Source organism: Lithobates pipiens, unplaced genomic scaffold (assembly GCF_037356315.1).
Source record: "Lithobates pipiens isolate NorthernLeopardFrog02 unplaced genomic scaffold, aLitPip1_a1.2 Scaffold_30, whole genome shotgun sequence".
Taxonomy (NCBI): Eukaryota; Metazoa; Chordata; class Amphibia; order Anura; family Ranidae; genus Lithobates; species Lithobates pipiens.
In genome coordinates this window covers 88,203,918-88,229,093 of record NW_027507791.1, presented here as the reverse complement: position 1 = coordinate 88,229,093, position 25,176 = coordinate 88,203,918, and the positions used below count along the sequence as shown (strand labels likewise).

At 38.2% G+C, this 25,176-nt stretch overlaps 1 protein-coding gene across 5 annotated transcripts in view; it reads left to right on the top strand.

The window, feature by feature from the left end:
* The window catches only part of PAPLN (papilin, proteoglycan like sulfated glycoprotein), a 181,735-nt gene that overhangs the window by 108,591 nt on the left and 47,968 nt on the right, over positions 1-25,176 (top strand). For 4 of the 5 annotated variants that reach the window (XM_077464576.1, XM_077464578.1, XM_077464575.1 and 1 more), the window contains 9 exons: positions 1,868-1,970; positions 6,037-6,167; positions 6,391-6,514; positions 15,242-15,322; positions 16,464-16,636; positions 17,715-17,838; positions 17,944-18,070; positions 20,123-20,182; positions 22,892-23,099. In XM_077464576.1, coding sequence (XP_077320702.1) covers positions 1,868-1,970; positions 6,037-6,167; positions 6,391-6,514; positions 15,242-15,322; positions 16,464-16,636; positions 17,715-17,838; positions 17,944-18,070; positions 20,123-20,182; positions 22,892-23,099 — 1,131 coding nt within the window. The remainder of the gene's footprint in view (positions 1-1,867; positions 1,971-6,036; positions 6,168-6,390; positions 6,515-15,241; positions 15,323-16,463; positions 16,637-17,714; positions 17,839-17,943; positions 18,071-20,122; positions 20,183-22,891; positions 23,100-25,176) is intronic. The other variant, XM_077464579.1, reaches the window with a different exon arrangement.

Here is a 25,176-nt window from a genome sequence, read left to right as displayed (position 1 = left end):
TCATTTTTTATTACATATTTTCATCTATATACTTGTTATATAAAGATATATTATATATATAATATCCATTAGGTTCTCATTAGGTTTTGACACTTTGAACTATGGGAAGCTTAATCATAAACGAATTAATCATTGAATTAATTAATTAATTTGTTTGGTCTCATAATGAATACTATTAATCTTCATTGATCACATATTTTGGGCTATCATATACAGTATAGCTGTTATTTAAGATTTTCTTTTTCAGAATTTATTTAATACTTCCTTTTTGCAATTTTTTTATTAATTATTTGTACTTGTAATTTATATTTATTACTTTTATTTTTTTACATTTACATTTATTTTTATTAAAATGTATTATATATATGTTTTTTATATATCATTTTATCGTTTTTTTTATTCATATTCTAACCATTTCTCTTATCCAGTAGTTTTACTTTTATTGTTTCCCTTGTCTTTGAGTAGTTGCAATGTATGCAGATTAAACTATTTTCATCAGGTTGCTTCAACAATAGAGGTATGCTGCAGTGGAGAAACCAATCGTGGCTCCTTTAAATTTGTGATCCTTTCCATGGCCCACCCCTATTTAAACCCCATTGGCTGTCTTTGTCACATGACTTGAAGAAGGGCCACGCCCACGATACGCGTTGTCAAGACAGCTATCCTCTCTCTCCATTCTCCTCGGCTTGCTCTCCACCTTTGTGCTTCAAGCCTGTGTTCCCCGATCATAAGATATCCCACTCAGGTGTTTCCGTCTACCAGTTACAGTCGGTGGTTGTTCCACTCTTGGTCCCTTCCTTGTTCTGTGGCTGTTCCATCATCCTGTCACATACAATTGGGGATTCGATCACCGAGGCCTCATTTTGTCCATCTGGCTCTGCAAACACTGGCTTCCCTCCTCCTAGTGACATCCTGGAACACCTGAAGGTTCTGCCATTGCAGCATTGCTTCATCAAGCCAGTCCACCACCTACTGTTTCTCAAGGTACTGAAACAGTGAGGAACGCGCTTTGCAGTCGCTCCATCTATGCAAGGAGATTTTTAGATAATTGTTCATCTATGCACGTGTCATTATTAAATCGGCACATGATTTTATCTCATTGAACTTTTTGATTGTCCTTTCAAGACTGTCCCGATCAGCGCTGACAATTGTGGTTGCCTTTGAATATTTTTACTTGTATTCGCACCCCTCCTGGTGTGCCCACCCACACAGCTGCTCTTTGGGCTCTTGCAGGACATTCACAAGGTTCCTAGTGCAACATATGTCCCAATGTTTTTTTTTTAACAAAAAAATATACTGTATATATATATATATATATTCATTGCGTTCATTTTTGATGGTATTCAATTTTTTTCATTTGTTTTTTATAGTACTACATATAAAATTATGTAAAAATCTATATTTATATAATAATATAATATATGTCATAATATATACTGTTTTTATATAAAAACATTTAAATTATATTTAAAATCAAACCTTTTTTTTTTTCATTTTTAACATAGTAGGGAGGGTTAAAAATACTTTCAGTTTTACAATTTATGTTTTAGTAGGGGGATTTCTGTTCACTTCCTGTTCTGTATACTCAACAGGAATATTCCAGTATGAGGAAAATCCTCTCTTAGACAAATTACACAAAAATTATGTTCCAACTTAAAGATTTCCCTTCTATTCCTGTTCTTTTTACAACTCAAAATGTTGGATTTTTTTGTCATTTTCATTCTCCCTAGTAGAGACAATACAATAATACAAAAACTGAAAGTGGTTTTAACCTCTCACCACTCTAAATCTAAAGAAAAAAAATGCCTCGTCTTAGTTAAACATAGATTTTCTATGTATAATTTTCATTATATTTTATAACTCACAGGATTGTCCTGATGGCTCACGAGATTTCCGTGCCGAGCAGTGTTCAGAATACGATGGCATGGAATTCCAGGGAAAAAGATACAAGTGGCTGCCATACTATGGAGGTAAAGAAAAAAAAAACGAAAGTAGGAACCAGTGTACCACTCAAGGTGGACCTATAGCTCCGACACCAGCCACAGGAGCCATGGCTATAAGATTTATTTCACAGTGTATTATATGCACCAGATCCTACATATCTTAAGTTGTAAATAAGTCTATACAATTAAGCCCCTTTCTAGGTGAAATGTGTTAGAGGTGTAAGGTTTGGCGGGTGGAGTTACATGTAATGCACTGTTCACTGTGGAATAAAGATTACTGAAAAAGAAAGAAAATTGTCAATGACGTGGCTTCTTCTATGAAAGACATAAAGATAAAGTGACATCCGTATATAACAACAGTAGCATCATTCTCTATTGTAAAATTGTAGCTTTTTGGTTGTAAACTTCTGTTTTGTGCTTTCAAAATCATTTGGAGCAAACTTCTCCTTTGGAGTTGATTATTTTTTATAAGCTTATAGTTGATTATTGTTGTGTAGCTCTTTTATTAAGCTAAGTTTGACCTTCACAGTCTATTAAATTAGTGAAGCCATCATCCCATTGCAACTCTGAATGCCTGTTTGTTATGACTACTAAACAGAAAAGAGCCTGATTTCCAAAATATCATAAGATTATCACTTGGCAATAGATAAATTGGAAGAACCGGCACTCTGAAATCCTTCCATATTCTTTATTCAGATAAAATCAAGTTACAAGGTAAGGCTCGGTTCACACAGGGACGACTTGTCCAGGCGACTTCGCCGCCTGACAAGTCGCGCTCAGTTCTGTACTATGGAACCGTTCTAATAGGAGCGACTCAAGTTGCTCCGACTTGGAAAAAAGGTTCCTGTACTATTTTTGGGGCGACTTCAGGCGACTTGCATTGACTTCTATACATAAGTCGTTTTGCAAGTCGCCGCTGATCGTGTGCAGGTCGCGGCGCTGCAAGTCGTGCCGCCCCTGTGTGAACCGAGCCTAACTGCTGACTTGTTTTGGTGAGTAGCCTTGTTTACAGCATAGTTACCAACATGAACAACACAGCAACATAGATATATGTATAAAACCGTGATTGTGATCACTCCCATTCGTTAATTAGTATAATTAACAGTAAACGAGAACCACCGCTGCAAAGAGTCCCTCTAGGAACGGCGGCGGCACAGTGGTGTAGTGGTTAGCACTCTCGCCTAGCAGTAAAAAAGGTCACTGGTTCAAATCCCAACCATGACACTACCTGCCTGGAGTTTGCATGTTCTCCCTGTGCCTGCGTGGGTTTCCTCCAGGTACTCCGGTTTCCTCCCACACTCCAAAGACATGCAGTTAGGTTAATTGGCTTCTGTCTAAAATTGGCCCTAGTATACAACTGGGGATCTTGGATTGTGGCTCCTTGAGGGTAGGGACCAATGTGAGTGTGCAATGTAAAGGGATAGGGACAATTGTAGACACTCACTCAGGTTGAACTGGATGGACTGATGTCTTTATTCAACCTTACTAACTATGTAACTATGAATGAAAACTTGTCACACAAATATATAAAAAGATATATATGATGATACACAAACATAATATACATGAAAGAAGTACATTTTTTTACAATTTAATAGATATTTTAAGTTCTATCATTTCAAAAACATCAGATAAAATCAATTAAAAAAAAGTCCAAACTATTTGTTTCAATTATATCTTTAATTAAATGAAATTCCCCCGAAAAGGTAGTTACAAAAGTGAGGGTATCGCCAGCATTAGATTTACATTTATTGTGAGATTTATGTTTTAATAGCGTAGATCTAGCTCTATCTGCAGCTGCTGCTATTGCTCTATTAACATCTTTAGAATTATATTTGCGTGCTACTAATCTCGAGGCTACTTTATCACACTCTTAAACAAAGCTTACTTCAGTAGAACAAATCCTCCTAGCTCTTATAAATTCCCCAAGTGGGACTGATCTAATTGTGTGTGCCGGGTGACAACTAGTCGCCAGCAATACCGAATTTCGGGCATATTCCTTCCAATAAGTACAGGTGGCTATGGTCCCACTTGTGGAATTGCCCTCCAAATTAATATGCAAAAAGTTGATGTCAAGTTGATGTCACGTATGTTGAAGTCGCAGCTAAATTCTAAGTTCAGCTTATTTTTGTTAAGATACATATTAAAAAAGAGATGTCTTCCGGGGGAACACTCCCATATAAACAGAAGGTCGTCTATAAAGCGACCAAACCATTCTATGTATCTTTTTTTTTGGGGAGAGAAAAGAAACTGTTCCTCCCTCCACCCTATATATAAATTAGCTGGGGAGGGGGAAAATTTTGCCCCCAGGGAGCCACCTCTAAATTGAAGATAAAAGATCTTATCAAAAGAAAAAAGTTGTGTCTTAACAAGAAATCCACTGTCCTCACAATAAACTCTGAGTACCACACTGTAAGAGCTATAATGTTGGAGATGAAACCTGAGGGCATCAAGAGCTAATTTATGGGGAATACAAGAATATAATGCCTTCACATTCATAATAATTCAAATAGAAATATCAGTCCAAGTCATATTCTTAGTGCTAGCTAGAACACCAGTAGTATCCTTTATAAGACCCGGTAACCTTAATACCAGCGGTTACAAATATTGGTCGATCCAGTGACCCAGTCTCAAAAAGGGAACTTATCCCAGCAACAATGGGATATCCCTGAATTATAGGGGTATTTTTGTGTAGTTTAGGTAATGGGACCACAGGATTATGGACCAACAAGTACTCAGCTTTCTTAAAGTGGAAGTAAACCCTTATATCGCTTTCAGTCAAGGAAGCTGCCATCTTGGCCTCTAATGATTCTTCAACTGCCATAATGCTGCACATGTGATCAGTTATGAAACCAGCCATTGGATGGTTTGAAAGTTTGGTTGAGAGCACAACCAATGTGAAAGTTAGCATTTCCGGCATGCCGGGAATGTAAGTGTTTTTTGAAACTGGGTTTACTACCGCTTTAAGGGACATAACTCTCATTTCCACACCTGTATCGAGAATTTGTGATAGCTGTTGAAATAAGGGGGTTGGATTGGCAGTCAGAGTGCAATAAGTTGCTGCATCCATTAATTGACACAATGCTTCTTTTTTATAATCTTCCACACTCATGACTATCACCAAACTGCCACCAAACCACCCTTATCAGCTTGCCAGCCTTTCAGCTTTAGTTAGATTATCAGGTTGAAAAGTAGTTTTCTCTACTTTTTAATTGAGGTCAATAAAATCTTGTTCTACTAGTAATTGAAACATTTCTATAGCAGTGCTTCGTGTATGCACTAGATATACATATCTGTCACCTCCTATCCACCTATCTCTATCTCTCTGACATTTCTTGCTATAAGATTTTTGTTTGTTCTGGGATCTTGGTCTTGATCTATACATGTTGAATGATTTTATCTGATGTGTTTTTAAATGATAGAATTTGTGTCTATTAAATTGTAACGTTTTTTTCTTTCTTTCATATATATTTGTGTATCATATATATATATATATATATATATATATATATATATATATATATATATTTGTGTGACAAGTTTCCATTTCTAGAGAGACTCTTTGCAGCAGTGGTTCTCATTTACTGCTAATTATACTAATTAACAAATGGGAGTGGTCACAGTTACTTAATTTTTATACATATTTCTGTGTTGTTCATGTTGGTAACTATGCTGTGAACAAGGCTACTCGCTGAAACATGTCAGCAGTTACCCTGTAACTTGATTCTATCTTAATAAAGAATATGGATGGATTTCAGAGTGTCGGTTCCTCCAATTTATCTTTATTCAGTTGTTGTGAGGAGTGGGAGGTCGTCTGAACCTGAGAAGTGATCAACTACTACATTGGAGGTCCTCAGAGTCAGAACGGTGCTTTTTGTGTGTTTGTAGATTATCACTTGGTACCCTGGACATACATATTCTAATCTATAAAATGTACTTGTATGTTGTATATTGTTACCTCACTAATTTACAACATTTGGCATGAATAAACATTTATTAGTGTTCCAAACAAAACAGAATAAAGGTTATAAGTAAGATTAAAGTACATTAATTCGAACAGGAGATTTATACATTATTCTCTTTTCATTTCAAGCATCCAATAAGTGTGAGTTAAATTGTATACCCAAAGGAGAGAATTTTTACTATAGGCACAAGAATGATGTTCTTGATGGAACCCCATGTGAGCCAGGCCGAAGAGACATCTGTGTAGAGGGGGTGTGTAAGGTAAGTTATATAAAATGAGATTATATTAAGGAGCATATGTAGTGGTTTGGGGTTTAAAACGTATTTCGTTTTTTTTTGTAAAATATTAATAAGGGAAGAATTACTTTTTTAATTATGTATCGACTGTTTAATTTGTTAATAGGCCAGCTATTGACAGTTCTATCTAAAAATGATTTCTTTATTTTGTTTTTTACAATTTGAATTTGGATGTTTGATAATTTAGACTGTTGGTTGTGACAATGTTCTGGATTCATCTAAAAAAGAGGATCGATGCTTAATGTGTGGAGGAGATGATAGCACCTGCTATGAGGTCAAAGGATCTTATGACACACCTACATTATCAAAAGGTATGTTCTTTAGGTCTTTCTATTGCTCTTTTATCCTACATAAACTCCATGGAAGTCAACATTATTAAATAATTTCTTTAAAAAACTGTATACAGTATATCATTTTATTAATGTCTAATGTTCTGTTTATTGCTATAATGAATACTATCATGCCATTTTTCGCTGTTGTCAGTATAGAAGGTTTCTATTATGGGAAAGCAGACCACTCCTGTTTTTTTCTCATACTACATTATACAATTGAAAAAAAGACCAGAACACAATAAAGGCTGTGGCACTTTATTAGTATTTAGTAAAAATTGTTAACTCAAATCCTTAAATTACTTATTGATAGTAAAAATACAAATCATTGCAATAATAACATAACAAATAACTCAGCTATGAGAACTCAAGCTTAACTTTACAGCAATTACACGCTCCCCTTAGAATATTAAGGTGGCAGAAAACCTCATAAATAACAGCAATAAGTGGGGGGGAGGGAGCTTCTTTACATACAGGAGGTCTGGTGTAAGGAAACCCCACTTCCCACAGACCTTTATATAAAGTCAGGAAAATTCCAGAATATCCCAGCACATTCCAACAATTCCTATTGGCTGGAATTCAGGCTGCAGAAATCTCCACATTTAAAGGGAAAATGCCCCAAAAATTGTTTAAACAATTTACATTTTTTTTTTTTATAACAAACTAACTCAGTCAAACAGGGGGCAGTTGCTAACCCATACAGGTGGGCCCAAAGAATCGTGTCCCGATTTTTATATTGCAACATACATCTTCAAGATAAAATGGTGCACCTGTGCCCATAAAAAAAAAGGAAAAAAGACAGCATCACACAGTAATGTGTAGGCAGTGTCCACCACAGGCAGAGGCTAGTATTCCTCAGCAGGTATCCATAAGGAGGACAAAAGTTCCATAAAGCAAAAGCACACTTGATCCAGTAGCTCCAAAAATGCAGGGAATTCAATAAAAAATAAATAAAAAAAAAAGACATACAGATTTTGTGCAGTAAAAAATGGCATTTAATAATAAAAACAGATAAGCAATGCACAAATCAATTGAGGGTGCAGCGTTTCTTAGCCCAGTCAGGGAACTGGCCCTGTTGGAGATCTTAGCGTGGGACCTGTCTAAGGAGTTACTGTTTGACAGTTTCAAGATCTCTATCATAACCCCACCATTGAACATGCCGTGCAGCCTGCAAGCTGACTTTACTACACTGGCCTCAGAAATGCTTCTCCCCTAGTGATGTCTGAAGTTGTTTATCTGATTACTATTAAACTTACTGGTTTTATTTCAAATCTGTGTGCCCTTTTACTTGTTCCTTATTGGTGTCTGGTCTGAGATTATGGACATTAAACATAGTTACATAGTATGTGAGGTTGAAAAAAAACACAAGTCCATCAAGTCCAACCTATGTGTGTGATTATATGTCGGTATTACATTGTGTATACTTGTATGTTGCGGTCATTCAGCCCCCCCGCTGAAACCACCACCTGTGGATGGGAATTCCACAACTTTGCCAGTTTTATAGTAAAGAACCTTCTATGCAGTTTAAGGTTAAACCTCTTTTCTTCTAATTTTAATGAGTGTCCACGTGTCTTATTAAACTCCCTTCTGTGAAAATTTTTTATCTCGATTGTGGGGGTCACCAGTATGGTATTTGTAAATTAAAATCATATCCCCCTCTCAAGGGTCTCTTCTCCAAAAAGAATAAGTTCAGTGCTTGCAACCTTTCTTCATAACTAATATCCTCCAGGCCCTTTATTAGCTTTTTTTCCCTTCTCTGTACTCGCTCCATTTCCAGTACATCCTTCCTGAGGACTGGTGCCCAGAACTGGACAGCATACTCCAGGTGAGGCCGGACCAGAATCTTGTAGAGCGGGAGAATTATCGCTTTATCTCTGGAGTTAATCTCCTTTTTAATGCATGCCAATATTCTGTTTACTTTGTTAGCAGCTTGGCATTGCATGAGCTTATCGTCTACTAGGACCCGCAGGTCCTTTTTTATCCTAGATTTCCCCAGAGGTTTTCTACCAGTGAGTAGATTGCATTCATATTTTTGCCACCCAAATGCATTATTTAAAATTTTTCTACATTAAACCTCATTTGTCATGTAGTTGCCCGCCTCGTTAATTTGTTCAGATCTTCTTGCAAGGTTTTCCCACCCTGCGAAGAAGTTATTGCCCTGCTTAGCTTACTATCGTCTGCAAATACAGAGATTGAACTGATTACCCCATCCTCCAGGTCGTTTATGAACAAATTAAATAGGATTGGTCCCAGCACTGAACCCTGGGGTACCCCACTTCCCACCCCTGACCATTCCGAGTACTCCCCATTTATCACCACCCTCTGAACGTGCTCTTGTAGCCAGTTTTCAATCCATGTACTCACCCTATGGTCCACTCCAACGATCCTTATTTTGTACTGTAAACGTTTATGGGGAACTGTGTCAAATGCTTTTGCAAAATCCAGACGCACCACGTCTACGGGCCTTCCTTTATTTAGATAGCAGCTCACCTCCTCATAGAAGGTTAATAATTGGTTTGGCAAGAACCATCCTTCATCAATCCATGCTGATTACTGCTAATGATAGTTTTTATTACTAAAATCCTGTATATAGTCCCTGATCATCCCCTCCAAGAGCTTGCATACTAATAATGTAAGGCTAACTGGTCTGTAATTCCCAGGGATGTATTTTGGGCTTTTTTTTTTTAATATTTGTGCTACATTGGCTTTTCTTCAATCAGCTGGTACCATTCCAGTCAGTAGACTGTCAGAAAAAATTAGGAACAATGATCTGGCAATTACTTGACTGAGTTCCCTAAGTACCCTCAGGTGCAAGCCATCTGGTCCTGGTGATTTCTTAATGTCAATTCTCTCAAGTCTATTTCTAACTCTGTCCCCTGTTAGCCATGAGGATGCTTCCTGTGACATGTCATGAGGATAAACACTGCAGTTTTGGTTACTGAAGCCCCCCGATTCCCTTGTGAAGACTGAGGAAGAGAATAAATTCAATACCTTCGCCATTTCCCCATTCTTTGTAACCAGATGTCCTTCCTCATTCTTTATGAGGCCAATATAGTCTGTCCTCCCTTTTTTACAGTTTATATACGTAAAGAATTTCTTGGGGGGGGGGTTTGCTCTCCTCTGCTATGTGTCTTTCGTGTTCTATCTTAGCCGCCCTAATTGCGCCCTTACATTTCTTGTTACATTTCTTGTTACATTCTTTGTAAAATCTGAATGCTGATGATGATCCCTCAGCCTTGTAGTTTTTGAAGGTCTTCTCCTTTGCTTTTATATGCATGTTTACATTGGAGTTAAGCCATCCAGGACTTTTGTTCGCTCTTTTAAATTTATTTCCCAATGAGATGCACTGGTTAATGTTCTTATTTAACCACTTCAATACAGGACATTTTCAACCCCTTCCTGCCCAGACCAATTTTTAGTTTTCAGCACTGTCGCACTTTAACTGACAATTGTGCGGTCGTGTGACATTGCACCCAAACAAAATTGATGTCCTTTTTCCCCCATAAATAGAGCTTTCTTTTGGTGGTATTTGCTCACCTCTGCGTGTTTTATTTTTTGTGCTATAAACAAAAGAAGAGCGACATATTTGAAAAAAACACAATATTTTTTACTTTTTGCTATAATAAATATCCCATTTAAAAAAAAAAATGTTTTCCTAATTTTAGGCCGATATGTATTCTTCTACATATTTTTGGTAAAAAAAAATCTCAATAAGTGTATATATTGATTGGTTTGCGCAAAAGTTATAGCGTCTACAAAATAGGGGATAGATTTATGGCTTTTTTTTCCACTAGTAATGATGGTGATCTGCAATTTTTTTCATGATTGTGACACTGTGACGGACTTATCGGACACTTCTGATACATTTTTGGGACCATTCACATTTATACAGCGATCGGTGCTATAAAATTGCACTGGTTACTGTATAAATGTGACTGGCAGGGAAGGGGTTATCACTAGGGGGCTAGGGAGGGGTTAATTATGTTCCCTGGGAGTGATTCTAACTGTAGGGGGAGGGGACTCACAAGGGGAGGAGACCGATCGGTGTTCCTCTGTACTGGGAACACACCATCGCCCCCCTCTCCTCTGACAGGACGTGGATCTGTGTGTTTACACACACAGATCCACGGTCCTGCTGTGTTCCCAGGTGCCTGGCGGACATAGTGGCCGCCAGGCACGCGCACTGGGTCCTGAGTGTCGCGGCGCACGGTCGGGAAGGGGAGGACATCATATGACGCCCGCCCAGGATGGGAGATCCCATCTGCAGGCGTCATATTTCTATACGCCGGTATTGAAGTGGTTAATATGCTCTTAAAGCAAACCCATCTCTCCTCTGTGTTCTTTGTTCCTAAGATTTTATCCCAATTTACATCTTCTAGCAAGGTTTCGTAGCTTAGGGAAGTAGGTTTTTTTGAAATTCTAAGTCTTTGTATTTCCCTTATGTTTCCCATTTGTATGATATATACTGAAGCCAATTGACCTGTGATCGCTGTTTCCTAAATTGCCCCATATTTCCACATCCATGATTAGGTCTGTATAGTTGGTAATCAGTAGGTCCAGTAAGGCTTTTTTCTAGTTGGTGCGTCTACCATCTGACCCATGAAATTGTCCTGCAAGACATTTAGGAACTGGCGAGCCTTAGACAAATGCGTGGTGCCCTCTGCCCAGTCTATGCCTGGATAAGTAAAATTCCCCATTATGATAACACTTCCCATCCTTGTTGCTAATCCAAATTGTGATAGGAGGTCCGTCTCCCCCTCCTACCTCAAGTTGGGGGCCTATAGAATTCTCCCAGTATTATTTTCCCCTCAGCTTCATCCCTTTGGAGCTCTACCCATAAGGATTCCACCTCCTCCCTAGCTCCCTTATTGATGTCATCTCTCTCATTCACTTGTACATTATTTCTGATATATAGGCATACCCTCCCCTATTTTTACCCTCTCTATCCCTGCAATAAGGGGAATACCCTTGGATGGTTGACAGCCAATCACGAGAGCTGTTAAACCAGGTCTCTGAAATTCCCAACTCTAAATCCTCCTTGTACAACAGTATCTCTAGTTCACCCATCTTGTCCGCCAGGCTTCAAGCATTGGTGAACTAGACTGTCCTCCTATTGGGTGTTCTGCCAACGTGCACCATGACATCCTGGTCTTCCCCAGCTCCTTCCAGTAATCTGTCCACCAGATCGGTGATGTGTCGAACCCAAGCACCTGGTAGACAGCATACAGCTCAGCGCTTCAGGTCTTTGTCACAGATTGCCCTCTCTGTCCTTCTAAGAATTAAGTCCCCTACCACCAGAATCTGTTTATCCTTTACCTTCGCTTCCCCCCCACTCTCACCGGAGGAGTTCTTCTCCTGGCAGCTAGGAGAGTCCCTCCTCTCCAACAGTGCTGGTCCCTGACCGGTTTCACCAATGTCACTCAATGGAGCATACTTATTGGGATGCTCCAGCCCAGGATTGGCCTCCCTGGCACTTCCCCCTCTATCCTTCATGACTGTCACCCATCTACTCTTTTATAGTGCCTGCACCTCTTTGTCTCCACCCGCCTCTGCTGTCCCCTGAACAAACGGTAACAGTAACAAACAGTAAATACTAGTACTAGTCCATCCAGTTTAACCAACCAACTACAGTGTGCTGGGAATGGGATTAACGTATGTAATGTACAAAGTGCAGGAACCAGGTGTGTATAATATACAGAGTGTAGGAATCAATGATTGGTAATTCACAAAGTGCTGGGGTCAAGTGTATGTAACATACATAGTACAGGTATCAAGTATTTAGGACCCACTGCACAGCACACCCCATGATTTTTTTCACCACCACCCACTTGTACATAGCACATACAAACAAACTTTCTGGTGGCATAGATGACTATCCCTTTAGCCCCTTCAGTTCCCTCTTTCCTTGCTCCTGTCCATAGAAAAACCTGGGGGTGGCAGCAGTGTACATTATTTTATGACCCCTTTCTCCAAAATGTATTTTGACCGTGCAATCTCTATATCAGACTGGAAGTAAGGATGAACTAAAACCACATTTTACTTCCTGTATTTCTTTTACAACAAGTAAGGAATTAAAACATAACAATCATTTCTTTTTTTAAATGTTGCTCTGGTTGCTGGTTCATTGACAGAATTGTTTACATCGCAAGGATTCCAATTGCAGAGATGTAAAAATGCGTTGCACTGAGCAACATCATTATGTATGCTGGGCTCTTTATGGCTGGCTGTCGGGATGGGAGAGAGATGAGAAGCTGTGTGGGTGCTATATTATAGCTTTGTGATCTTAGTATATAATATGTTTTAAAGCAGTTTAGTGTTAAATAGGTTGGACACTTAAAATTAAAATGATCATTATGTCATAGTTTGAAAAACACATATATATTAGCCTGAATTTAACTTAAAATAATCTTTTTCAAACAGCATTTTCTGACCATTTCCATACTCTTTCCCACCTCCCACTTCTAATCTAATCCACTCTCCAACTCCTTTGCTCAATCCTCACTGACATTCTGCTGCAATGTTTCCATGTGTCACTAGCATTTAGTGAGAGTGTTGCTGATCTCCTTCGACCTTCAGTGATCCTTGCACATACCAGCAATTAGCTCCCGATGGGGACAATGTCCTATCATTAACTTGTTTGTGGCTCTTTTGAGTAGATCATGTGACATGTTGGGGCCACAAATAAGTTGAGTGATGGGAAACTTCCTGTGTTTGGGTTAGAGAAGATTATCACTGCTAGGTCTGCTCTGGGGTTGTAGTGTAGAGTCCTTGAGATAGACCAAAGTGGTGCCAATACCTGGTACCTGTGCAGTAATCACAAAGTATCCAGATTTAAATGTAGTCCTACACTATCCACAACAATCATAACCAGTGGAAAGCATATCCAGAGCGATCCTTGTAGCAGGTGGATTTTTGTTGTAATGGAGCATGGCCTTCTAATTTCTGAACTTGTTGGCTAACACCTCTCAAAGCCCATTTTCCAATTATGACCATTGCACGCTCAACATTGCTCCTGACCTCTATCCAACCCACCTGATTTCACTACTTCTCTTTACTCACTACTGCAGCAACACCTGCCTCTACATTTGCTGGCTCTGTATCAACAATGCCTTAGCATTTGTTGCCACGGAACCAGTACACACATCTTTGCTCTTCACCACTGCAGTGACAAGACTTTCTGTATTTGGCCTGATCAACATAGAGACATACTGTTACTAGTGTACTTTAAAAAGAATTTGTGGGACATATAGAACCCAAGAACGTGGATAATATAATAAAATATATCTCTAAAAGGGTATAAAAAAAGCAGTGCACTTTGGTCCCCTATTTGTTCATAATTTGTTGTGGCTGCATCCCCAGAATAAAAAGTCACTTATAAACCCTGTCACAGACCTCCAAAGATCCTTCCGTTTACCTCCAACCAAACTATTTTGATATTTGCAGGTTAAGCACTACATGATGTATGCCTTCGGGGAACCCCCATTAACTTTAACACCTTTTGAGTCTAAATGTAAGAACGATCCCCACTCAATTGGGCTGATCTCCTTGCTGTATTGAATTTAACCTTTAAGCAATTGATGGCACCTTTGAGCCATGTTAGCAGGTGCGAACAAGATCTCCAGTTACACCTTGACCCCATACATTGGGGCCAAATCTGGGCTACCGCAAAATCCTGCTCACGCAATGCCACAGTGGTAGAAAGTAAGCCCACACTATCCTAACACATCCTAATGATTAAGCACAATTGTACTGTGTGAAATACATTTACAAGGCTGTGTGTTGGTGTCTTTTGATGTGATCTCGGTGATTAATAAACGGAAATTGGACTTTCATTGATGTGCAGCCATTTATTTTTTACTTCATATATCCACAGAGGTGGGTCGGGGCTAGCATTTGATTGAAGTTCCTATCAGGCACAGTTTATTCACCTGGAGCGGCAAGCTCTTTATTTCTACTATCCTAACACATACTTACTGCTTCCATGACTGCTTGGAGGTGGTCTTTTTTATACATATTCAGTGATCCTGCCTAGTGGTGCACCGCCTTTGGTGGTATACGATATGATCCAAAAATTCTTACGCCATTTGTGCAGCCAAATCCACTGGAAGCCCTTCTCAACAGAAAACTGTAAGGACTCGCTAAGACTCAGTTTACCCTCATGATGAACCTCCTTACAGCCACAAAGCAGGTGATCATGAAGGCAGGGCTCTCGCCACACCTATCTGCCCCCAAAGTCCAAAACTTGAATGCATTGGACTCTAAATAATGAGGATCTAAACTTCTGGGAGCCATGGGTCACAACCTATCTACACCGCAAATTTGCTCTTCGAATTATTGCAATTGAAACAGCAGTCTTCACAATACCTTAGAACCTGGAAATAGTGTCAACCCCCACCCCCCTACTTTTGACCCCTTACTTGGTTACCCTCCTTTTTCTTCTTTATTTCCCTTTACCATTCTGTTTATTGGTGAAAGTTACATATTTAATCCATGTTGAACCACATACTGCTTGCAACATGCTCAATGCTAGCCCTTCAATACTGTTTTACAGTTTCGCCTTACCTCCTTACACATATGTCAAATGTACAAGCTTTTTGGATGTGCCCATTTTTGTACCTCTGTATGTACTTTCCAAGACTCAATGAAAAAAAAAAAAAAAGCAAAAGTATAAAAATATGCCTATATTAGAGTTTTCTCTTGGTCTTCTAGGCTACAGCCAACTGTTCACTATTCCAACTGGAGCAGTCAATATTCAAGTGAAGGAAATCACTCCTACAAGGAACTTTTTAGGTAAACTTAGTATGATTGTGCAAGTTTTAAACTTGAAATTACATTTTTAAAGGACAATGTTTTCCCCAAATTTTATTGCAAGAAGCATACAAGTAAAATCCATAACTCTTTATTGGGACATAAAGTAGAATTAGTAGAAATCCAAGCATAGTGTGTACAACACATCTCTTGTTTATAAAAACATTGATTACTAAAGGCAAATAGGCTGTTTACTCTGCAGGGGAATTTGCCCCAGAGCCTAGTAAATGTGGGGAAATATCAATCATGTGCGAGGAAAATAAAATAATAGCATTTTTTCTTGGACAGGACTCGATAATGGAAGTCAGCATTCACTTCACCTCATTCATTACATTTTGGGGCAAATTTCCCAAAGTGAACAGCTTGTTTGACTTTAGTACATTGTGTGACATAAAGCTGTCCCAAAATAATATGACAAATGTATGAGTTTTTCAAGCAAATTCTCACATAACTTATTTAGCTATAAAATGTTTTTTTCACAAAATGTGACCAAGGAATGGAGGTTGTGTTCAGGAGGCCCTTTAGATATTTGGCAGGATTTACTACTTAATGTTGTTTTATTTGCAAAAACAGATATCCTATGCAAAAATTATATATCTTTTTTGAAAAGAGTGAAGAAAGTTTTAATGCCATCTGTAGTGTAATTCTATCCTTACCTGTTCCAGATTGTTTGGTACTCGAGAGAGGAATTGAGCAGAAATGTCTTCTATGGAATCACAGGCATAAAAATCTTGCTCTATGAGTCTGTTAAGTTTTAGGCTCCTATAGAGCTTTTCTCATGATGACACGCAGTCCAATTTCAAATCTTTCTACTGAATAGTTTTAATTCAAGACAGAATATCATAATAGCACTCACTTCAACAGTAATCTGCATATAAGGACAATGACAGTGAAATGCTGACAATGTTGTTGGATACTAACATTAATCACCAATTAATTATAGATTAATTAGAATTTATTTTTTTAACGCAAGCTGTTTCCTTTAAAAATATGGCCAAATAATAATAAATCCTGCTAAATTAATCAAAATATTCAGAACAAAACATATAAAAGTTTTTTTATGAAAAAGGTTTGTACAGTATAATGTAGATTTTATCTAATAGTTCTATATTCTTCTTTTCAGCTGTAAAGAATGTACGTGGTGAGTATTACCTGAATGGACATTGGACCATTGAATACAGCCGAGCTCTGCACATAGGCAGCACCATCCTTCATTACTATCGAGGGTCAGAGGGAGACCTTGCACCTGAGGTTCTAACAGCCAGAGGACCAACTACTGAACCCCTGGTTATTGAGGTATGTCTGGTGACAAATGAAGGAGAGACAAATCTTTCTTCTTGTATATTACATCATCAGTATGCATACAACTACTGCTGAGAAATATATCTATATCTTTTCAATTTAAAGCGTAACTCTACTTTTGTTGAGAAAAAAGCATCCCCCCTGGGTGATCTATGTACATTGTTGCAGATTCCTACCTTTTGTTATTCTGAAGAAATCCCTGTTTGTTCCTCTGTGCGGATCTAATGGGAGTGGTTTCATAATTATCAGTCAGCTGTGGCAGCTGCAGGGCACTAATGAGGAAAGCTGCTGGCCTGCATCCCTTTAGACGTGTTCCTTTAGAAAATATCTCACCAAAAATAAAGTTTTTGTTGCAGGGGATACCTGAAATCTAATTTGTATCTTAGGCAGACTTCTGGGAAAATTGGTGAGCCAATCACACAAGCAGGAAATTTTCTGGGGAGTGGTCAGTACACATACAGAACAACTCCATGTAGCCATATTCATTGCATTTATAGAAAATTACAGTGGCTGCAGATTGAAAAGGAAACGTAATTTGTAATAACATTCAATTACAATATGACTTGTATCGCAATTGTACATGCTATATTATTATATACGAAAGTGGAGTTACCCTTTCAACATTGATTTTTAATCCTATGGAGCCTTGTCCATTTGTGTTAATTTCTACAATTGTATTTTTATTGGTATTTTGCTTAATGCAGCAAGATGTGTTCTGGTGCACCTGATTTTCTTTTTACCCCTAAATACAAGTATGTGTAAGTGCAAACAAAAATAGCATTTTCAATGCAAGCCATTTTCCCTAGTAGCAGCTGCTTTGACATCTGTGTACACAAATTCTAAATGTGGCAATGTTTGCTACTGCCCATTTTTAATTGCCCCACTGAGTTCTTCAAAGAAGTTAATGTAGAATTTTATTCAGATGGCAATAGCCCTGGCAGTGGACTAGGAACACCTGTAGATGTTTCTAGCAACTGAGCTCCCAAAAAACTATAATCATCCTCCATGTTGATATTCAAATTTCAGTTTACTTGGCCTTAGTCATTGGGCTAAATAACTGTTTTAAATTCAGCTCATTGGACAAGAACCCAACCGTGGCATACAATATCAATACTACCTACCCAACCAGGAGGAAACAGACGACTACCAGTGGAGTTATGGCTCTTGGAGTGAATGCAGTGCGGAGTGTGGTGGAGGTAAGAGAATCTAGACAAGAAGAAACTGTTTTTTTATTTTTCAGAGTTAGACTTTTAATTATATATAGCCAATATCATAACATCCTGTCTTTGATTTTCTCATAGGCTACCAATCCCGCTTGGTGTTCTGCACAATAGACAATGAGGCATACCCAGATTATATGTGTAGAGACAAACGAGCTCCACCAAGCAACAGAACCTGCAGCACTCAGCCATGTCCACAGACAAAAAGGTGAGATATACAGTATGGTTATGTTATAATTTACATAATATAAATTCTATTTATAAGCTTCCGCTTATCCATTATAATAATTGTTACATGATTTCCTTTATCTGATTTACAGTTATTTCAAAGTACCACACATCTACAAATATCATATATTTGATATTTGGTATGCATATTGTATTTATGAATATTTTGTTGTCACCACTGCTATCCAGTGGTGTAATACAGGGGAAGCAGATGTGACAACTACCACTGGTCCCAACATTGGGATACAACCCTGACATCAGTTATTGCCTCCCAGCATTAAATCAATGGAATTATCATCATGATAACTCACTTTCCCTTTAGATTATGGACATTTTGAGACTATAAGGGGCCACATAAAACTCTAGACTTTTTCTTGGGCATGTGATTTGATACTTTTCTTTTTAAGCCAACAACCAAAACAATTCTTTTGCAGTCTTAAAGTAAAAGTTAAGGCATCAGAATAAAGAAATGGCAACAAAAAGAATCGCAGGGATGTGCACAATACACAATCCCTCTTAAAAATTATGTTGTATTTGTAAAGGTATCTTAAACAAAAGTAATCTAAAACTATGTCACATGTCCTTTTTTTTAAAAGTAGCAGTGTAGGAGCAGTATTCACTGAATTGGTACCATCTGACTTAGTGGAGTGAAAAAACTATTATGGCACATTTGTTTGTAGCTCCTAGTAGGCTGAACGACCTAGTGCTGTAAAGGCACCCGATTTGGTTTACATTGAAAAGAAAAAACTCATCCGTAAAGGCACAGGATTTTGCCTACTAAATGGAAAAATTGTAGAAGTATTGTATAATACAATTTTAAAATGTGTCTCAGAAGGGGATCAAATGTATATCTTTACCATTAAAATTTCATTAGTCTATGTACCTACCAAGGTTGCTAACAAATCAAGCTGCCTGGATTGGCTCTACATGCCTTTCTAGTGGTCACTAATTTTCAAGGGTATTATCCAATCCCCACTGAAATCAAAAGGCAGTGGCATCATGAAGGCTTCTTTAGCCCACTGAGATCTATGTTTCAGAAATGTTGCAGAACATAGCCTAGAAAAACAGTTATTGGAAATGTAATATCAGATATATAAATATATTAACCTGCAAAACAATAATGCAACAGGAATGGCGCATTAACTGGAGGTCTTTGCCTATGACTTTTGACAAAGGAAATTTTGCCTTGACTTACACCTTAATAATTTCCTATTTCCACATCATGATACTGATATTTTGGTGAAATATTTCTCCTGACTCTAAGAATCAGATTTTCTTGTTCTTGGTCTTAAAGTGACACTAAAATCAGGTTTAAAAGAAAAGAAACTATTGAAGTACTATAAAATCAAAAATTAACTTCTACCAGCCTTCCACAAATCTCTAAATTACTTTTGGTTTTGCTGCTGTGATCAGACTTCCTGTTAGAGGGTGGCTATGTTGATCCTCCATGGTCCCATTGTATCTAGGAGCCACCCCCTGTTATCTGCTCCTGAGATGGACTAGGAACTGTAGACCGAGACTTGCAGTGTGCATAAAGCAGTGCACATGACTGACCATAGCTAACGTGCAGTTTGTTTAAAACAAATGAAAGTGAGGGGGGGAAGGCTAGGCTCAAAAGTTCATGACGGCTGTTAGAAGAAGACAGAAAAACACAATAACAAGTTATTTAAAAAAAATTTTTTGGTGAATAAGGATATCGTTTAGTGTCACTTTAAGGTCTTAACAGCGAGTCTTACTACAATGATCCTTCTTTATTTGGATTTTACTTTTTCATGTCCCTTACAATGGATCCCTGCTAAATTGATCATTCTTGAAAATTGGATCTTTTTATTTCGGAGGACCTTCTGAATCATATTAATCTTAAATTTTATCAGTAAGTTTTCCTGTCTGCCACCTGGAGAAACTCTCACTGCAGTGGACCACTACAACCTACTTTCTTTTCTTCTTCACCCCAAAAAAATAACCTGAACTGTAATGTAAATATAGTTATTATGCATACAATGCATTTATATGTGTTTATTCTGTGTAAAAGGATGTCTTACATATATCAGCCAACAATGTGGAGTCGAATAGTGAACACAAAAATGACCAGGTAAACGAGAGAAAAATGTTTTTACTGGGTGCAGCTTTGCATTAACCTACTGACCTTTGCAGTGTCTTCTAAAGGGTACTAAAACCTACAGTCTGTTGGTGACCAATGATTGAATTTCCTTGTGTTTTTCAAGCTTTGCTTTCACATGGAAGAATGTATGCTGTGTATACCAATGAACGGCCAAACTTGAAAATAAAATGAATATCTTTCTTACTATCACCAGCTATATTTTTTGCAGATCATTTGTGCATTAAATGATCCAGGGGTTAATACAAATGTTGGAGAATATTGGCATCTGCCTGAGGTTTATAGATCAACATGGATCAACGTTTTTGTTGTTCCAACCTACACATGGAATTCTCTTGTACGTAGATTTAAAATACACACATACAATATTTAAGATCTCTTTGATTCCACATACCATCTCTTAAATACTCCAGTCGATTTCTGGTTCAGTGCTGCGAGGCCAGAAACTTTATTTTTTATAAAAGCAGCAAAATACTGGCTGTAAAAAAATCTTGATAACATTTTTATATTCATATTTACAACAATGAGCTAAATTGTAGTTCACACTGCAGAATTTAATTTGGATAAACATTGTGCATTATTCCATAGAAGGACTCCCCTGATAAAAAAAATGTACACGCAAATAATCGGTTTATAAAAAATGCAACTGAATGTATTTAGAATGTTTAATGCACAACCAAAATGTGAAAAAATATATAATAATCAATAAAAAGTGTGTGTTGCTTCTTCTTGGGTTTTTACATTCTGGTGATTTTTGGAAGTGGGCTTGGTGCAGCGGGTGCTTAAAGCTTTAGGATCTTACATGTCTGGTGCAAAGATTTAAAGGATAAGCTCACCTTTTTTTTCTCTTCTAAATGCCAGCTCCCCTATGTACCAATATAGCATTCATGTACTTTTTTTGCAAAAATATCAAAGCTTTCCATTAAATCTACAGACACATATCTTGTCCTCATCCATGTTTCCAAACATATCCATTGCTTCTGCCTTACTTCCTGGTCATACTAGAGGTCATGACACAGGAAGAAGTTGACAAGCTTACCTCATTAGCACACACCCTGCATCATCCACTCTCCTATCTACCCACCTACTCCCAGCTGTATGTTTTTTTTAATTTAATGCAATCATTCAGTGATCACCTTTCTCACTAAATACACAATATTCAATCAGATGGCATAGTGTTTGGCCATCTTTATACCAGTACATAGGAGTGAGTGGACACACACTCTACTGTCAAGCTCCGTTCACGTCTCTGCATAGCGGGAACTCGTATTATGACCTCTAGTCCGACCAGGAAGTAAGGCAGAAGCAATGGATATGTTTGGAAACATGGATGGGGATATGAGAAGTACCTGCAGATGTAATTTAAAGCTTTCATATTTTTGCAAAAAAAAAGTACATGAATGTTATATTGGTACATAGAGGAGTTGGAATTTAGAGAAAAAAAAAAAAGTGAGCATATCTTTTAAAACTTTTTTTTCCCATATGCTGCATGTAATGTATTTATTGAAAAAGAGCATTTTGCATTAAAGCAATCGTATCTAATGAAGAATGCCACTGAGCACAACTGCCAACCATTTTGACCACAACCCTGTGATGTTTTATTGTGGACCTACAGTAAAAATGTAATATGCAGTTATTTTAAAGAACTCTAGAAAACAATACGTTTTTCAAATCTGATGGTACACAATGAGTTGGCCATATGCCACCTAATGGTGCTTTATTTCTTTTTTACAATTTACCGTATCACTGAGTAGTATAGCTCTGCAACACCAGCTAGGGGTGTCCTATACAGCACCTATAATTTCCTTTACAGCTGGACTTACCCACCTCTCATTTTCTCCTTTTGACTTGCCCAATCACTGAACACTTTGCATTCCATGAACCCATTCTCAAAATCCAAAGCTTTCTGTGAATAGGCAGGGGAGAGCAGGGGCAGGCAGCAAGGCTGCTGTGTAGGAGAGATGCATATCTCCTCTCAGAGCACAAGCTATACTATTGGAGCTCAGTGAACCAGTAAAAGATCAAGTCTAAGCATTGAAGGAGAGCAGGCTGAGTTCCCAGCATAGCTAGAGAACTGACCACGCTGTGCTCTCCAGCTTAGTGTGGTCAGTTTTAAATAGGGAAGCAGAGGGACTGACCTGGACACCAGGAATAGCACACAAAATAATACAAAGAGAACAGGATCCTTTTACCTACAGGTATATGGTAAAACAAGCACATATAAGGTATATGAAATGTTGAGATAACACTTTAACTCCTTGTATGTCAGCAGATTTTAAATGCTTATTTCTTTTTAATACTCAGTCTACATATCATTAAAAAGCAAAAATGCTGCCAAAACCTTACCATGTCTCTGTACTATGGGTAATCGGGCTAGCATTCAGCCATGTGAGCCACCTAAATGATACATGTCCTATGTGGTTAATATCTCAGTAGTTGTTAACTACTGTGAAAGTCAGATCACAAAACACTAAAAATAAACACTAACTAAAAATAATTATATATTACATATAATACTTTAGATTGAAATTCCAGATTTAAAATGAAATTGCCAGCAGAGCTCTTGAAGCCTGGTAAAGGTAGCTCATGGAACGATCAGCTTAATTGCCAGATGCTCTGTTTCAAATCTTCTGTAGGATAAATACATTTATAAAATCCTCACACTTTTCATATGACTTTCAGCTGGAAGATTGGTGAGTGGGGACCATGCACAGCCACTTGTGGTGGTGGCACTCAGACTCGGTCTGTGTACTGCATTTCCTATGAAGGCAGAGCCTCCCAACAAACAGTAAACGATGCAGAGTGCACTGCGTTTACAGAAAAGCCAGCCACCCAGCAGGTCTGCAATCTCCGAGCATGCGCTAAATGGAACACAGGGCAATGGACAACAGTGAGTGCCACCTTGCACATGTTCTGATAATGTCTTTTTAAAGAAAACCTGTAAGCAAAGAAATATAGCAGCTACCACAGCCCTCCAGGTTGTAAAGATGTAAGCTTTCTGTGGCGAAGATTCCCATCCTCAGTTAACTACTCCTCATAATGCATCATTCATTTGAAACAAATTTGAAGGCTTAAGGTACTGATTTTGCTGTACGCATGTGTTATGAGTCAACAACCCAGTATGTAGCAAAGCAAAGATTCGGATAGTGCCCGTTCACACTACCGCGACAAGTCGCGCTCCATTCTGTACTATGGAACCGTTCTAATAGGAGCGACTGAAGTTGCTCCGACTTAGAAAAAGGTCGCCTTTGGGGCAACTTCAGGCGACTTGCATTGACTTCTATACAGAAGTCGTTTTGCAAGTCGCTGCTGAAGTCGTGTGCAGGTCGCGTCTGTGAGTCACGCTGCGAGTCGTGTCGCCCCTGTGGGAACCAGCACTCAGAGTTCACATTTTCAGACGCAAGTTAGCAATGATATTTCTAGGCTGCCAGGTTCCTTGTAAAGGCCTAGAAGCAGGAACAAGCACGCACATTAGCAAATCAGTGTCAATAAAACTCCTGATCTGCAAGATAACCAGGCAACTAACCTCTTCAGAAAGTGAGATCCGCATTGCCACATTATATTTTACTTTAAAAGAGGAAATCCACATCTACAGTATATTTCTTTTTTTTAATTTCTTTTTTAGAATAACATAGCAAGTACATTTACAACCAACATATGAATGTCTCCAATGCAGCAGAAGAAAATCAACACATTGTTAATATGTAGGCATAAAACAGGGAACCTAGTTACAGATATGGCATATAGTACATTTCTGACACTCCTTACCTGTTTATTCACTTCTGATATAGACCTTGCCATTGCAAGGGGTGTACACACTTTTGTTGCCAGCGGTTTAGACATTAACGGCTGTGTGTTGAGTTATTTTGAGGGGACAGCAAATTTATACTGTTATACCAGCTGTGCACTCACTACTTTACATTGTAGCAAAGTGTAATTTCCTCAGTGTTGCCACATGAAAAGACATAATAAAATATTTACAAAAATGTGAGGGGTGTACTCTCACAGTTGATTTCTTCACACCAAGCTGCTTGCCAATTGCAGATTCAGTCTTCCCAGTCTGGTGCAAGTCTATAATTTTGTTTCTGGTGTCCTTCGACAGCTCTTTGGTCTTCACCATAGTGGAGTTTGGAGTGTGACTGAGGTTGTGGACAGGTGACTTTTATACTGATAACAAGTTCAAACAGGTGCCATTAATACAGGTAATGAGAGGAGCCTCTTAAAGAAGATGATACAGGTCTGTGAGAGCCAGAAATCTTGCTTATTTGTAGGTGACCAAATACTTATTTTCCACCATAATTTGCAAATTAATTCTTTCAAAAATCAGACAATGTGATTGTCTGGATTTGTTTCCACATTTTGTCTCTCATAGTTGAGGTATACCTATGATGACAATTACAGGCCTCTCATCTTTTTAAGTGGGAGAACTTGCACAATTGGTGGCTGACTAAGGCTCCATGCACACTGAAGCTGATAAACTGCAGTTTATTGGAGTTTGGGCGTTTTTTGTAAAAGCCCATAAACTCCACTCTATGTTAGCCTATGTGTCCATGCACACATGGACGTTTTTCAGCTTTAATGAGCAGTGGAGTTTATGGGCTTTTTTCTGAACGCCAGAAATTCGCGTTCAAAGTGCCGTTTTTCAGCGGCAAAAAACGACAAACGCTCATTAACGCTCATTAACGCTCGTTCATTAGTGTTCGGCATTCTATTTTTCAATGTATTGTGGGATTTTTGGAGTGTCCTCTGTGTATTTTTATAAAAAACGCCCATTAACACTAACGCTGTAAAACGCTCATTAACGCTAGTATAAAACGCTGTTAAAAGCAGGTTTTTCAACCAGTGTTTTCTGCCAGCAATCTGGCGTCCAGAAATAGCTTTTTTGAGCTTCAGTGTGCATGGAGCCTAAATACTTTTTTGCCTCACTGTATACACATCTAATTATTGGGAAATAGCAAGACAAAAAA